At 33.1% G+C, this 14,972-nt stretch overlaps 1 protein-coding gene across 1 annotated transcript in view; it reads left to right on the forward strand.

Moving 5' to 3' along the window:
* LOC126841383 (protein CBFA2T1) overlaps nucleotides 1-14,972 on the forward strand; it is a 56,964-nt gene that overhangs the window by 23,628 nt on the left and 18,364 nt on the right. Inside the window, exons 3-4 of the mRNA XM_050577836.1 lie at nucleotides 7,534-7,712; nucleotides 13,064-13,187. Coding sequence (XP_050433793.1) covers nucleotides 7,534-7,712; nucleotides 13,064-13,187 — 303 coding nt within the window. The remainder of the gene's footprint in view (nucleotides 1-7,533; nucleotides 7,713-13,063; nucleotides 13,188-14,972) is intronic.

The following is a 14,972-nucleotide window of genomic DNA, read 5'->3' on the forward strand; positions in this document are numbered from 1 at the left end:
TCTGATATACACATTAAACTATCCCGTGTCTAATTGAGGTTGAAAAATAGTAGTTAACGATGAAACTGGAAAATTACAGATAAATACTTTTTTTTTAAACAAATTATTAATTAATAATTTAAATAAGTAATAAAATATTTAAATATTTAAATGATATCAATAATTGATGTACCGTTAGATAGGTAATACGGTTATACTTCCAGTAATTCCAGAAAAACACCTAATTTTGTCGTCTTTAGTTGTGAATATCGCAGTTTATATTAGTTATTTTTATTTGGGATAGAAAATTGTAAAATAATTAGTTTTAGTTTAATAATTTTTTAGTATTTTTTTTTTTCAATTTTATTATTGCTGGACTTGCTATTTTATAAGGATAACACAAGCTTTAAATAAGTCGAATAAGTAATTGTTGTCGCTGTTGAAGTGGTGCAACGTTAGACGACAACTCCAACACAATAGATTTTAGAAAATATTCTAAAAATCATTGGCACGACCGAGTCGGTGTAATTATGTTGTGTAATATCTAATTGATTACACATATTTTCATAGTCTTTTGAGACTGTGCACCGACATACAGCAAAAATACTTCAATAACAAGGGTAGGTATATTATTGTTTTTTTTTTATACGGCCACTTACCGCACTGTTCGTTTGCTGTGAAATGTAATAATTATTATTGGCCAACAGCTGTTTAATTATTGTAAACGACTTAAGTAGAAAAATCTAAAAAAAAAACCACCGTCGCCGATATAAGACGATCCGAGTAAACCCTTTGAGTTCATATTATATATAGTTGTTTCTCTCTCTTTCTCTCTTAACGACAACAACTAACGATAATTATAATATACCTATGTTTGTTTAGATTTTTTTTTTAACTGCTATTGTTTTTTAGCTCGTGCTCTAGACGCTTTTTCGTGGGCAGCTAGTGGAAACACAGCTAGCAATACATAGCTAAAAAAAAAAAAAGGCGTACCCAAGCACTCATGTCCTGTGAGTTTCCGGCCCTACACGCTTTTTTGAAACAATTGCCGTCGATACACAAAGATTGTGCGCTTATTTATAATAATAATATAATAACGTACACGTGGTAAGTATAATAATAATAGTGTATTTAATACGTTTCCCGGCCATCACAAACGTTCTTATCCAAAAAGGGTTAAAAGCAACTGCGGGACAGCAAGCAGCTGCCGGCGCCTGGTTTGTTTTTTTTTTTCAAAAATCTGCCGTCGTTTTAAAATAAGTAAACAACACAAGGATACTGTGTACTGCGCTGTATCATACCGTTTTTACTATACAGTATGATGTATTATAATATATATATATATATAATATCCAATATATGTATACACACACACCTATGGTCGGGGATAAAGGTACCAGCTGCAAGTTGCTTGTTAGCATTATATAAGAAGAACAGGAGACCTGGTCACCTGGCCAAACTAAATGCGTCGTCAACCACAGACACAAGGCTGTGTGTTGACGGGTGCACGCCAGAACTGTTTAATAAGAAACTTGTGAAAAATTGTGATCACATTGTACAAAAAAAAACAATATGAAATAAAAAAAAATTTCCTATTTTCTATTAAACCTGATCACCCTGTATAGTACGGTTAAGTTGCACACTGTAACAAAATATGATGCACATAATTTTATTTGTTTTTTTTTTTTATTTATAAAAAAATAATCTTTATAAATCTCTAAAATTACAGCCCAAACTAATCCAACGTATCCGTTCTAGTACTAGTTTCCTTATTTGGACGTTTCGAGTTGAGTTTGTGATCTATACGATATTCTTGTACACATTTACGAAATATTAAGTAGTTTTCATCATTCAATTTTTAGCTCTGACCCGTAGCAGCAGTGTTGTGTCGTTTGAATACGATTTTTATGTATGTATAGCTACCCTACTAAGTGGTAAGTACTAATAACCGTCATCATATTTTGTTTAATAACAACACTTTAACTATATTATTATGTTATATTTACAAAATAATAATATATATTTGACCAAACCTCTGGCTATAACCTATACAAGTAGATATATATATATATATATATATATATATATATATATATATATATACATATATTTAATATATATACATATATATATATATCAGTATATTATGACAGGTATGAGCACCGTTTGCAAAATATATAATACAATTAAAATAGTATTCATCCAAATACTAGCAATTATTTTTCTCTCTAATTATAAATGCATCGGCATCGCTCAATCGGCTCACATATGACATTTCTGAAAACTAGTTTTTCATCAAAATAAAAAAAGTAGCAGGTAGTAAAACACAACATAATTAATTCGATAAATAAAATTTAATGTTCTAACGTTGTTTAAGAAGAAAAAAAATAATAACTCGGGTAAATAAGGAAAAAAATAATATGAAATTGTCATTTATAATAATTATTTATTACTTAAATTCAATTAATTATTAGAAACGTGTAATGATATTATACTGTAATCAAATTTAATGTTCGCCTCTAGTGTAACCAGAACGATTATTATATAAATAAAGCTCATTAATTATTAAAAGTTCAAATACTTAAGATCAGTCAAGCGAATGACATTATAATTTCTAAATTAGATAACAGAAATAATATCAGGAAAGAGAAAACGGTCGACCAGCCCTGTTGGTTATTGTAAGCAGTTAAATCAGCCCAGTAAATCTGTAAATAGTCAACAATTAATAGATTGTGTTTAATGGAGGTTGAAAAAAAAACAAATTATAAACATTAAAGTAGATTAAGATAACCATTCACTAATTAAATGTATATAAATATACAAGGTGCCAATCTTTCTGAGAATGCTAATAACTGTTATTAATTATTATCCTTATTGTATATGGAATTTATTAAACTTAATCTACATGTACAAATAACTTCTAACCAAAATTGTTTGATGGTCAAGATGGTGCAAAGGTGTTAAGATGTATTGATTGTTATACTACAATAATAATAACATAACCTATTTAGGCCTATCCGTGGGGAATCAATTAGATCAAACCTTGTGTCTTTTTTTACTTCCAGTTACAACTTTAAAAAAAATAAAAATACAGAAAATATATTTAAAAATGTAATACTTATTATTTCAAACAAAAATATTAATGAAAATAATCAATGAAATGGCCATAACTTATGTATTAAAATTAACGCGTTGAAACAAAGCAGCTTTCAAATAATTCAAAAAGATTTGAAATTCTTTAATTAACTAGTGCGAGCAATCCGCTCTTTTTCTTTAATCCTTTTAAACGGTTACGGACAGCTGTTTAAGTATAGTATGTATAATAATATTTAAACATAATATTATGATATTCACTTGGTATACCAGTACGCTATCTAGTAGTAAGACATGACAACACAGAACATATTTTGTTAACGCATACACTAATAGATCATGCACTTAAATATTATTAAAAACATCAATATTATATTGATTGTTGGAAATTAAATAATGTTTCAATTATAAAGTATCTACTTTGGTAAACCAATGTTTATTTATCTGTTTATTTAATCTAATGATGTATTAATATTTTCTAGAAAAAACATGAGCAACACTTGTGGTTATATATTATTATAATATAAAATAATAACAAATAGAACAACAGACATGTCAAAGAATCTAGATATTTTATTATATTGAATTAAACAAGTCACAACTATTAAGTTGATTAAGAGAATGCCGCCAGACACACACAAGTATTTAAAAGGTTAAAATTAGAAACATTTTAACAAAAAATAGCTTAAACTATACTTAGATACTGAGTACAGTATTTAGGATAATTTATTGGTATTTAGTTTTTTTCTCTGGCAATTACGGTCTTGATTAATAAAGGTTTTTCCTCTAAAAATACAACCCTTTGCTTTCTTAGTACAGCTTTACCTAAAAATTAAGTAGACAGTGGTTTAAAACAGTTATAGATTTTTAATCAAGACACTTGCTTGATATTGTATCAATTACCCAAACATGCAATTTTTCACATGGAAATTATAATTAAAACTAAAAACTTTGCCTCGACCGAAACCCAGTATAAAGTTATGAAGAATCCAAATGTTTTTTTAAAACTTAAATGGGATTATTTTTAGCAACGTACCGTTCCGAGTAGAAACATATGTTTTTGTACAAAAATAGGGCCTGTTAGCGTTATAGAAGTAAAAAAATAAAAAAATTATGAAATATCAAGTTAGATAATATATTATGTTTACAAATTTCAGTTTAATGTTCAGATTTAGTAAAAAAAATTGCTTGTACAATGTGCCTTATTAAATAAAACAATTTTTTTTTCTTACTATAAATCAAATTAATTTCCGTTTTACTAATTTAAATTAGCTTACTCTCTATTACCTACTCCGCCGAGCCGAGCTATTTGATTTATATATTTTTTACAGCTAATTTAACTATGACAATTAAAGGCAATTTTTTTTAAATAGCGCTAGTGATGAAAAAATGTGTTTTTTTCCAAAAAATACAGCTGTAAAAAAGCGCAAACCGATTACATATTTTTCCAAAAAATACAGCTGTAAAAAAGCGCAAACCGATTACATATTTTTCCAAAAAAAAAAAACGCGTTATTTGTTAAATATTTTTTATTGGATGTCAAAATCAAAATTTCTATAACTCGGTGTACATGCGTTGTATTGTAACTTGTACAGGTATATTATATTTGCGTATAGGTAGTCAAAGACAATAACTATAACGTTTTTGGCCAAGACCTTTATCGCTTTTACCGTTCATAACCACAGTGATAATTATAATAATAATAATCAGCGGCATTTCTTCGTTTTGAGCTTTTGGGCTCGAGCTTTGGAAAAGTTTTCGGCAAAGGCAGCTGGGCTGTATTATTATACTCACAGCAGCAGCAGCAGCAGCAGCAGCACAGTAAGCTGTGACAATTTCAAAGTACAAAGCTCGGTGCTTTCACCCAATCCTCTCCTTCACTTCCCCTCACCTCCGTCTTCGTGGCCTTTGTTCTTGCCCCCAAGGGTACACCAAAGAGGATAGGGGTAGGGGGTTGCAGCTGCCGCCGGTAAGGGCTCGTGCGAATTTTCCGTCCGACATGTGTGTTTTATATGCCAAGCACACGTCGCTTATAATATGTACTGTACAAGATATATATATATTTATATACATAAGACTCACACCAAGCCGGCAATACCTATAACTAATGGCCAAGTGAAAAATTTGACTACAAACAAAAACCAACTGATGACTTTTACAAAAAAAAACACTACCGCGATTTTTGAATCATCAACAGGTAGCGGTTTCCTTTACATTTTTGCAATGACGCTAAATGTGTGTTTTAACATAATATATTTAACCCTTTCCGGCACCAAGCACGTGACAATGTGCACATCAAAAAAAAGTCCTCTAAATTTAACTCGGAACCGAAAGGGTTGAGAAAAAAATGTAAAATGATCTAACGTGAATCCGGATTTAAAAACAAAAAAACGCCATTGAGCCACTTCAAAAATCGTCGAAATATTGTTACAATTTAAAGTTGTGTACCTAAGTAAAATGTTTTGATTAAAATAAAAAGTGCTCAACTTTTACTATAAATTATTTTCGGATTGGAACAAATCCGAAATCCAAAAGCAGTTAATCTTTTTGGTGTTGTTTTCTATTTTTACATTTTTTTAAAAAATATTTTACTTAGTTACACAGCTTTATACTGTAATAATATTTAATACTTATAAAAATGTTTAGGGACGTGTTTTTCTATTTCAAATTTTCGTTTTTCCATAATTCGTCGCTTGATTAGCTTTAATAACTTGATAGCTGTAGACGTCATATTACAATTAGTACTTATTACTAATAAGTACTAATTATTTTTACTTATAAAATGGTAAATTTAACCTTGCAGAGATCTTTGTTTTAGTAAAAATGCTCATGTTTGTGACTCGTATGACTTGAGTATTTGGGGGAGAAGCGAGCGGCTTTCGAATGGTAGAATCTGATCAGTTCTACTCCTAATAAAATCACAATATGCCTTGCTGTAAATTCATAAATCACCGTTATGTTAACTACTATTTATTCCTGATAGGGACAAATGTATAATGTATTAGACGTTTATCCAACTTATAATATTATCAATACACGTATATTAAATGATTAATGTATGTTAAATGTAAAGATATACAATTAAAACGAATATTCCCTAAGCAATTCTTAGGAACTTATTCTAAGCCCGTTATACTCTTCCCAATAGATGACAACGTTTTCCGAATAAGATTTAAATAGGATGACATATGGAAGTAACAACATAAAAAAAACTTACATAGTTCTTCTTAAATCTTTGGAACATTTTTGTTATATTGATCATTAAATAATGTCGTTTAATTATTTGTGTATAATTTTTTAATTAGTGTTAATGTAATTATTTATAATAATTTAAAAAAAAATATTATCCTGTGCTCTATTGCCCCATGGGCGTAAACTATTTTTTATAGTAAATAAATAAATAAAATAAATAAATAAATAAATTATTTTTGTTTTTTTATAACAGGTTTCTAGAAGATTATAATTCTTGTGTTTATATTGTTATTTTTTCGGAAAAGTTTTGTTTTATCAAAATAATACTTCATAAGACATTAACTTCTATTATTTTTTAAGATTTTTGGTGTTGTTTAACAAAAAAAATTATCGGCGGATCTATTTATATCGTGTCCAAGTTTACCCTAAAGTTTAAAAACTTTACTCGGCAAGTTTTAATACTTAAACAATATCAAGTTTTAATACTTATCTAATAATTAAAATCCAATCCATTTCTTTGTTGTCTGGATGTTAAATCTTGTTTATAATTATTTTGTATTTATGGTTAACGTTTACAAAGCTACCTGTTGTGTTGGCATTTACCGAAAGCTGTGCTCTCGACGATCAAAAGGAACGCGGCGTTCCCGTTTACGTGCGCTACTGTCGTGCTTTTTTGGCAGGTGTGTTTTTGTTCGTTTTGCAAATTTCTAAACCCGCCGCTCTACCATTTTCGAGACGGGCGTAGTGGAATGAGAACATATTTGCGGCCCGCAGGTTTTCGCCTCCGTTTATGTTTATTATATTATAGGGGCGGCCAGGACGAGGGGCGGCGGGGCGGTAAAAACGCGTGCCTGTGACGTCCGCGATAAGCCCTTTGCCCGAGGCCTGCGGCTCAAACGCGCCCGTCCTTTCCAGGCACCTCCGCGGACGTCGTCTCTACGTTGCCGTTACAATGCGGCCGCGTATACCTATTGCGGTGCGCGCGTGAGCCCGTCCCGGCGGCGTTTTGTTGTATATTATTACAGCACGAATATTATTATTGTTGTTATTATTAGTAGTAGTAGTAGTAGTAGGTACCTATAGCAGTGTGCGGCGGCGGTAGTTTCGACGAAATCCGCGGTTTTAATTAACAATGTCAATGGCAGAGGCGACGTATCTGTCTGGACCGGCTGTGTTAATATTATGCATTGCGTCGGCGTGCCGGGAAATGTTCACACGACCGGCTGGTCGCCGCCGCCGCCGACATCGCTCGCACGCTCTAACCGCCGGTATTACGCGACCTGACACAGTGTTCGCCGGCCGCAGCCTGCGTGCGTTGCCTGTGTCGTCGCGCCGTCTGTTTCCGGACACAATATCGAGACCATCCGCGCGTACACAAACAGTTCCGAGTACATAATTATCTTAGTCATCTTATATTCGACAATACAGTGACCGCCATCACTCGACCGGTAAGTATTACATTAGAAAAAAAAAACACTCCTTTACATTGGCGTAAATCAAATTAGTGATGTAAATACATTGATGTACTTACAACAAATCTATCGCTAAAAAAATAAACGTAGGTATTTTGAAAAGCGCAGCTAATATTAAGTTTTAACGTTGTTTGGCATATCCCACCCCCTCCCCCTTGATCTCCGCCAATGCTCCTTTACTTACCGTTAAGTCTATAAAAAGTTCGAAACTAAAACAATTCAAGTCAAAAAAATACAATTTATTTTTATTTATAAGGTGGAAATCAAAAGTCTTAAATGATAAATATATTTTACCTTATAATTGGATTAGGTTGCCCACTTTATAACTTAACTCTTGATTCTTTTTAACAGTTTTTTTATGTAACAAAATATCAACTTTATACTAGAAGATTAGTGTACATCGTGTACAAAATTTTAATATTTTTTTGTCGAATTAACGAGCAGAGGCGGATTTAGCGGATTTTTACGGTTACACAGGCACTATATACAATTTATTATGAGTGAACCAAGGGGGAGGGGGTAGAATAACGAGGGGAAATGCTAAATAATATGTTTAACGCGATAACGAAGCCAGTTAAGCGCGGTACAAGATTGTGCGCAAAGACAAAGACAACACATTTTACCGTGTCGGCGTCTTAAACTCACAGCAAACACAGGCGACCTCGAAATCTTCTTCAAATAGACTACTATACACGGGCTTCAATGGTTATCTTGTTAAACCCCATTGGCGCTCAACAGTCTAATAGTTAATGAGGTAATAAATAAAAAAAATGGTAAATGTACTTCAGTGTGTTTAGATTTTCGCGCGTTTATACTTCTTATTTAAACCAGACGTGCCCATAATAAAAGTTTGCTTATGACCGATTTTTTTACACTTTTTTATTGATTATTTTCTTTGGTTTAGGTATATTAGCAAGAATCTATCTTCCTACTTAAAAAAAATATATATATTTATACATAAATTGTAATCGGACTACTCTCTGCAAGTAATTTATTTATTACCGCCAAAATTACTTATAGAAAAAAATTGTAAGAGTTAAAAACAAAATTCATAAATTGACATGGTGGAAAATGATTAAAACCAAAAATGTTTTTTTCTTCAAATATTGCCTATACTTAAATAAAACGTAGGAGCGAGTAGATGCTCTTTAAAGCATATTTTTGATTTACAATAATATGGCTAGGGGTTATAAGTAAAGAAATGAATACTTACTACACATGGGACGAAAAATATTGATTTGTTTAACAGAAAGTCATTAAAGTCGAGTTTAGAAATCTAAAAAGTTGATTTTTTCGTGTTGCCCAAAAATTGAGAATTGAATGTCAAATTGGGTTTTCATAGAAAAGTAAATAAAAACGGATATAATTATCTAATTTTTACACATACCTAATTATATCAACTATTTTGATTACTGTGGTCGTTTTTATTTTTTTTTCTATGATATTCCATATTCAAATAATGTTGATAGAATTTAATTATTTTAAAATTCACCGCTTATAATATAATATTTTCATCGAAACGGTCGAAATTCGTACTTGACAGTAATTTCGATCGTCGCTTTGACTGAACAAATTTATAACAATGACAGATATATACATACCTATATATGTATATTGTCGAAAACCAAAAACCGTTAAAAATCCAGCATTTGAACAGGTGCCCGTTTGAACAGTGTTGTAACAAGTGCCGGCAAGTACAATACCAACCCCGGCCGCCTAGCTGCGGTTGCCGGTGAATGTTAACCGTAAGTAGGTAACGCACATACTCACACTTAGTCGTAGCCGGTTTTCGAAATTTCAACTTTTCCGTTTAGGCCTTAAGTGGTGGCCGCGTTCTTTGTGTGAAACCCCCCGATTACCGCATAATATTATTATACAATAAAGACAAGTGACAACGATGATATGCCAACGGATTAAGAACACATTGGTCAAACGAAAAATATATGTAAGTCTAAACAAGTGAATTACTTATTTGAGTGTGTTTTGGTGAGTGTTGTTTTTGGGTAATTCAAAATCAAAAGAGTTCTTCAGAAATTGTGACAACCGTCAAATAAAATTCAAAAAATGTCGATTGTATTTGTTTAAAGAACCCAAGACCTTTCTCCCCCCTCACCACCCACCCCATACTTGCGCCTAGGTGTATATCTAAAAATGTAGATCCCCTCCCGAAAACATGCTTGAGAAAATACCTATATATGTATGTATATGTATTGGCTTTGTAATTTTTTTTTCTATATCCTATTTGAGTCATTAGTGTATTATATAACGGTAACGGTGCACGATGCCGGTCGAATCCGGTAAAAAACTCATGTTATAATATAAATTGTATATTTTGTCAGCTTGGATTTACCGAATATACAGTCTATATAATATATAGTCTACATATATATATATATATATGTATAATATTGGTTTTACTATATTGGCAGCAGCCGTTGATGCAGATGTGAGTTTTTCAGACACATTTATTTTTAACGTTCTACAATTATTGAAACTTGTATACAACTGCGTATCGAACGAGGTTGACAATTAATGTTTCCTGGCTTCGAAGATGTTCTCGAAGGTGATATTTTAGCTCCCAAGTGTGTGAAGTGTCCTCTACTTAAACCTAGGTTTTGGTAGACGGTATTGTTTTGTGATTTTTTTTTTATATATCAACTTTTAAAACTCAAATGGTAACGCATATACGTTTCATTAGCATTTTAAATTGACAATTATGCACTAAAAACGTTGACCTATGGATAACCACTTTTGGATAACAGCTATTTTTGAAGTTTTTGAAGTTTCAAGTTTGGGGCAGGAGGAAAGGTGCGGAGTGTAAGTATTATTTTTATCTGCGCGCACTTCCCCAACCCGTCCTCACTTTAAAATTCTTACAACTTAAAAAATAGTTGGTCAAAACTGGTTATCGACCAGTCAGAATTTTTAGTAAAATATTCCTGCTTTAAAAAATTAATAAAATATATTTTAGTCTCTTTGCTTATTTAATATATAAACCTGTTACTCATTCGTTGCGTCCGACCTCAGACACGGGCTACTGGCCGGCCATCAGTTCCTACTAAGATCCACTTGTTTGACCCTAAGTAAACAGTAAGAAGTATGGGTTTTCTTCGAGGCATTATTTATTTATTTTTTGTAGTTTTTAAAGCACAAACACCGTACAGCAACTTTTGCCGTCGTCTTCGTATAAAGAAGTTTGATATATTTTTGTTTCCAATTTTGTTTTCTCTCTTTCTTTCTTCCTCTCTTTCTCTCTCTCCCTCTCTTTCTCCACCCCTCCCTTTCCCCCTCCCTCTCTCCGTACCGCCCGTTCGTTTGGCGATGAGAGCACAACACGTGTTCCGCCTTAAGAGTCGGCCGTCACCGGGAAGGGTAGTGCAAGTCCGACGAGGGGTGTAAAATATCGGGACCTCATATTAAACGACCGCGATTGTTTAGATTATTATAAACGTCGCGTTCGGTGTTTGTGCAATTCGTCGTTTTTCCCACGGCGTTACTCCGACGACGACGACGACGACCCAGTGTGTAAATACATATATATAATATTCTCCTGTCTCACGCTCTGCTTGTCGTCGCAACCGGGCCGTTGTCACGGGCCGCGACGGTCACGACGCGTTATCGGTTTTCGACGTCGCCGATGAAAAGCTACGTGTGCGATATGCATATATATATATACGTAGTGCGTATCGACCTGTCCGCTGATGTATAATAATAATAATATCGGTAATAATAAGCGTCGCGTCGTACGTGTGCGTACACACGGAAAAGAGTGGCACGCAGAGGCGGCGGCGACGGCGGTAGCAAAAGCAGAAGCAGAACCCTGTACACGCGGTCGCCCCCGTCTCGACGGTCGATAGAAAACATGTGTCCTTTTTTCCATACTGACGATGTCCCCCCCAGCCACCATTTCCCCCCTCCACCATCCCCCCAATTCTCGCACTCGCTTTTTCGCTGCCCCGCAGACTATTTCTCTTTTGTATACAGTATACGCACACAGTCAACGTTTGTTGAAAGCACCCACAGCAGCTGGTTAATGTTTATCTAATAATAATAATATACAGAAAGAGGAGGAGGAGAGGGGAAAAAAAGAAAAACGCAGAACGTGCCACTGGACTACGCAAAGTACCGTGTGATATACATATTGTATGTGTATATTATAATATAATAATAATATAATATGCCGGTCGATATGATATAATATTAATGTGTGTGTAGCGCGCGGCAGTGGCTAAGTGTACACACACAGCCTGACGGGGTAGATATGGTGGAGAGGTAGTGCGAGCGTAAGCGTCATCATCGTTAACTATTTTTTTTTTTAAGGATCGCGCCATATTGCGGTAAAGCGATTTTAATCAAATTCGCAATGTTTCCGCGAAACGTTAAGTCGACCGCAGCAGCAGTCACGCGTCCCCCCTCCCCCCTTCTAACGCTTTCCACTTGCGTTAATATTCGAAACAGTCCATTTTCGTCGAATCGTTTTTTCCCCTGCCTCCTTCTCCTCCGATTTTCATCAACAACGCCCTAAATTTAAAATCCAAAGATTAATATTGTTAACCCGGGGGGGGGGGTTGTTGTCCTTTCTCTCAGAACCCAAGTTTCTGTAAAGTCCACAAAGTATTGTAAGAGTAAAAAGCACATTTTTTGTAAATTAGATATTTAAGGCCTTGCGTGAAACAACCTACAACGCAACTGGGTTGGGTTACTACAATGAAAATTGTCCAATATTCGTTGACCGTTGTTCGAAATTAGATTACCTACTACATAGTATACCACTATAGTTTACCACCGCGGTTAGTGCGGTCTTAATTGAAATCCAAGTGCGTTTTCATGTGCCTGTACGGAATATTGATACAGTTGCGCAGAGTTATTTGTCCAATTGTCGAAACGCTAAAAGTTAACTTTGTTGGATCCGCCGAGTTTTGCATTAGACATACAGGCGTATACATAATATATAATGCCAACCATTTGAAAAGCTTAATTAACAAGTTGTTTATTACATTATTCGTTATCCATTATCATCATTTAATTTGCATCGTCTATAATATTTATGTCGGCTCTGAAGATAATTTAAATTCCAATTAAACTTTGTTAAACACGGTTATTACTAAGTTAAGTAAACATATTTAATATTATCGACGATAGATACTGTTTTCAAGGAGTTTTGTATAGGCAATATTTATGGAAAAAAGAGGTTTGTCGAAATTTTGTCTGGCAATATCCTCTTAAATAGATTCTACATTTACTGGCCGTCGTTTCTGCAATGCGAGGTCTAATTGTGCAACTAATAACTGCAGTAAATAGTAATTAGTACTTGCAATTTGTTGCAGTCGATGGAACCGAAGATCATAAAAGAAGAGATGATCGAACGAGATTCCGGCATTCCAGAGGAAAACGCCATTATCATTAACAACAACAACAACAACAAGGATTCCTCTTACAGGATACAAACCCGTAAGTGATCTCACCATACGCTATAACATAAAAAATATGTGGCTTGATTTTTCTGGGTTTTATCCTTTTGAGGAAGCAGATAAAAAAAAAATCACCCAATAAACCTTTAAAGTCGCTTTTTATTTAATATTTTAACCAGAAAAAAAAACAGGGGTATTATAATAAAAAACATATTATCCTAATAATTAAAAACCAATTAAATTATCGCAGCGTTGCAAAACCAGACTTTATCCGCACTTTATTAATTCGCAAGACTTTTGTTGTCCGCTATAATACAAGTGTAGTAAACATAATATTAATTGTAATAGATTAGATGCGAGTAGTTAATATCAAAGTTATAAACCCTAAAAAAAAAATGTATATTCCTTTAATTTTACTTATCTATACGACCACCGCGTTATGCTTATAACGATTATAGATTGTATTATAGGATACCTACTTATTAGTATATTATATCGGGGTGGTTTATTGTGTAAAAGTGGTGTAACTCTAAATTTTTCATATTTTTTATTATTCCAAAATTCAATTACAAGAAGATAATTCACTTTTACAACAAACGACACATAGTGTAGTGCTAAGAACTTAATTTATGAGGAAATTTAAAGTTCGACGCTAATTTATTATAGTTTTTAAACAAATGCCTAGTATTGAAAAATTATTACATAACTCTATTGAGCTTTGTAACTAGTATACACTAGTTATTACTTTAAATAGTCGTTTGCGTCGTAGATTAAGTAGTAACATGTGTGGTAGGTAGAAACAATGTTTTAATAATAATTTTTTTACTTTTGAGATGACTATAAATTTAAAAAGAAAATGACGAATAAATTTTCATTAAAGTTTTCTGCAAAAAAAAAAAAGTATTATAGACATGGCCGTGGGTGCGAAAATGTTTTGTTAAAAAAAAAATGTATTATTACTGATCACAGTCATTGCTAAGCGGCTGATCACATAAACCGGTGAACACGATGTGCGAGTCCACAGTCAACGGTTAAAAAAGTAGTCTAATAATAAAAAACTTGTGGAGTATTGTGAAATATTTTAACGCGCCGGATGTGACTGTTTGTGAGTCTAAGTTCGTTTTGAGTAGATACAAACAAGTTCAACAATTGTTAAAAATTAATAATATTAATTGTATTTTTCCAGTAGACTAGGTAACACAATATAGGATTTTTAATTTTATTTATTTATATTCCGTTGTGACATGATTTTTGTTGCTGACTTGCCATACTAATCTAAATGCCAGTCGACCTTAACCATATCTAAGGCACGTCGTTGACTTATTTTCGCTTTTTTTTAAAGTCATTTTAATTGCTTTCCGTTGTCTACTCGTTTCGACAAACCCGGTTTGGCAATTTCATTTCGGCGGCACCGTCGCCGGTTGTATCAACAAGTTGGAAAACACCAATTGTCCCAACAGCAACCACATGCAAAACAACACAATAATAATATTATAACGTACCCGCCACGCAAAAGGTCCGTGGTAAATGCTAGCATTTGAAAAAAAAAATACTTAACAAAAAAACGCTTGCCGCAAGTGCGGATAGGCGTGTAGACTTTCTTGATTTGCAATTTTTTGGACAAACCTATAAAATATATTTACATGATTTTTTTCGAAAATCTTTTGATAAGACATTTTAAATCGGTACAATTGTAGTCCTATATAAGATATAGTCTATATTGTATTAAGTAATTTTTGGCAAATAAGGATTGACATTTTCATAAAGGCGCAGGTTTTAAATTAAGTTCACCATACTTTTATAGCTCTCGTTTAAAATACAAACA

This window comes from Adelges cooleyi, unplaced genomic scaffold (assembly GCF_023614345.1).
Source record: "Adelges cooleyi isolate 19-005CV unplaced genomic scaffold, UGA_ACOO_1.1 ACOO_flye_CR_arks_rails_tigmint_CR_PRNA_108, whole genome shotgun sequence".
NCBI lineage: Eukaryota > Metazoa > Arthropoda > Insecta > Hemiptera > Adelgidae > Adelges > Adelges cooleyi.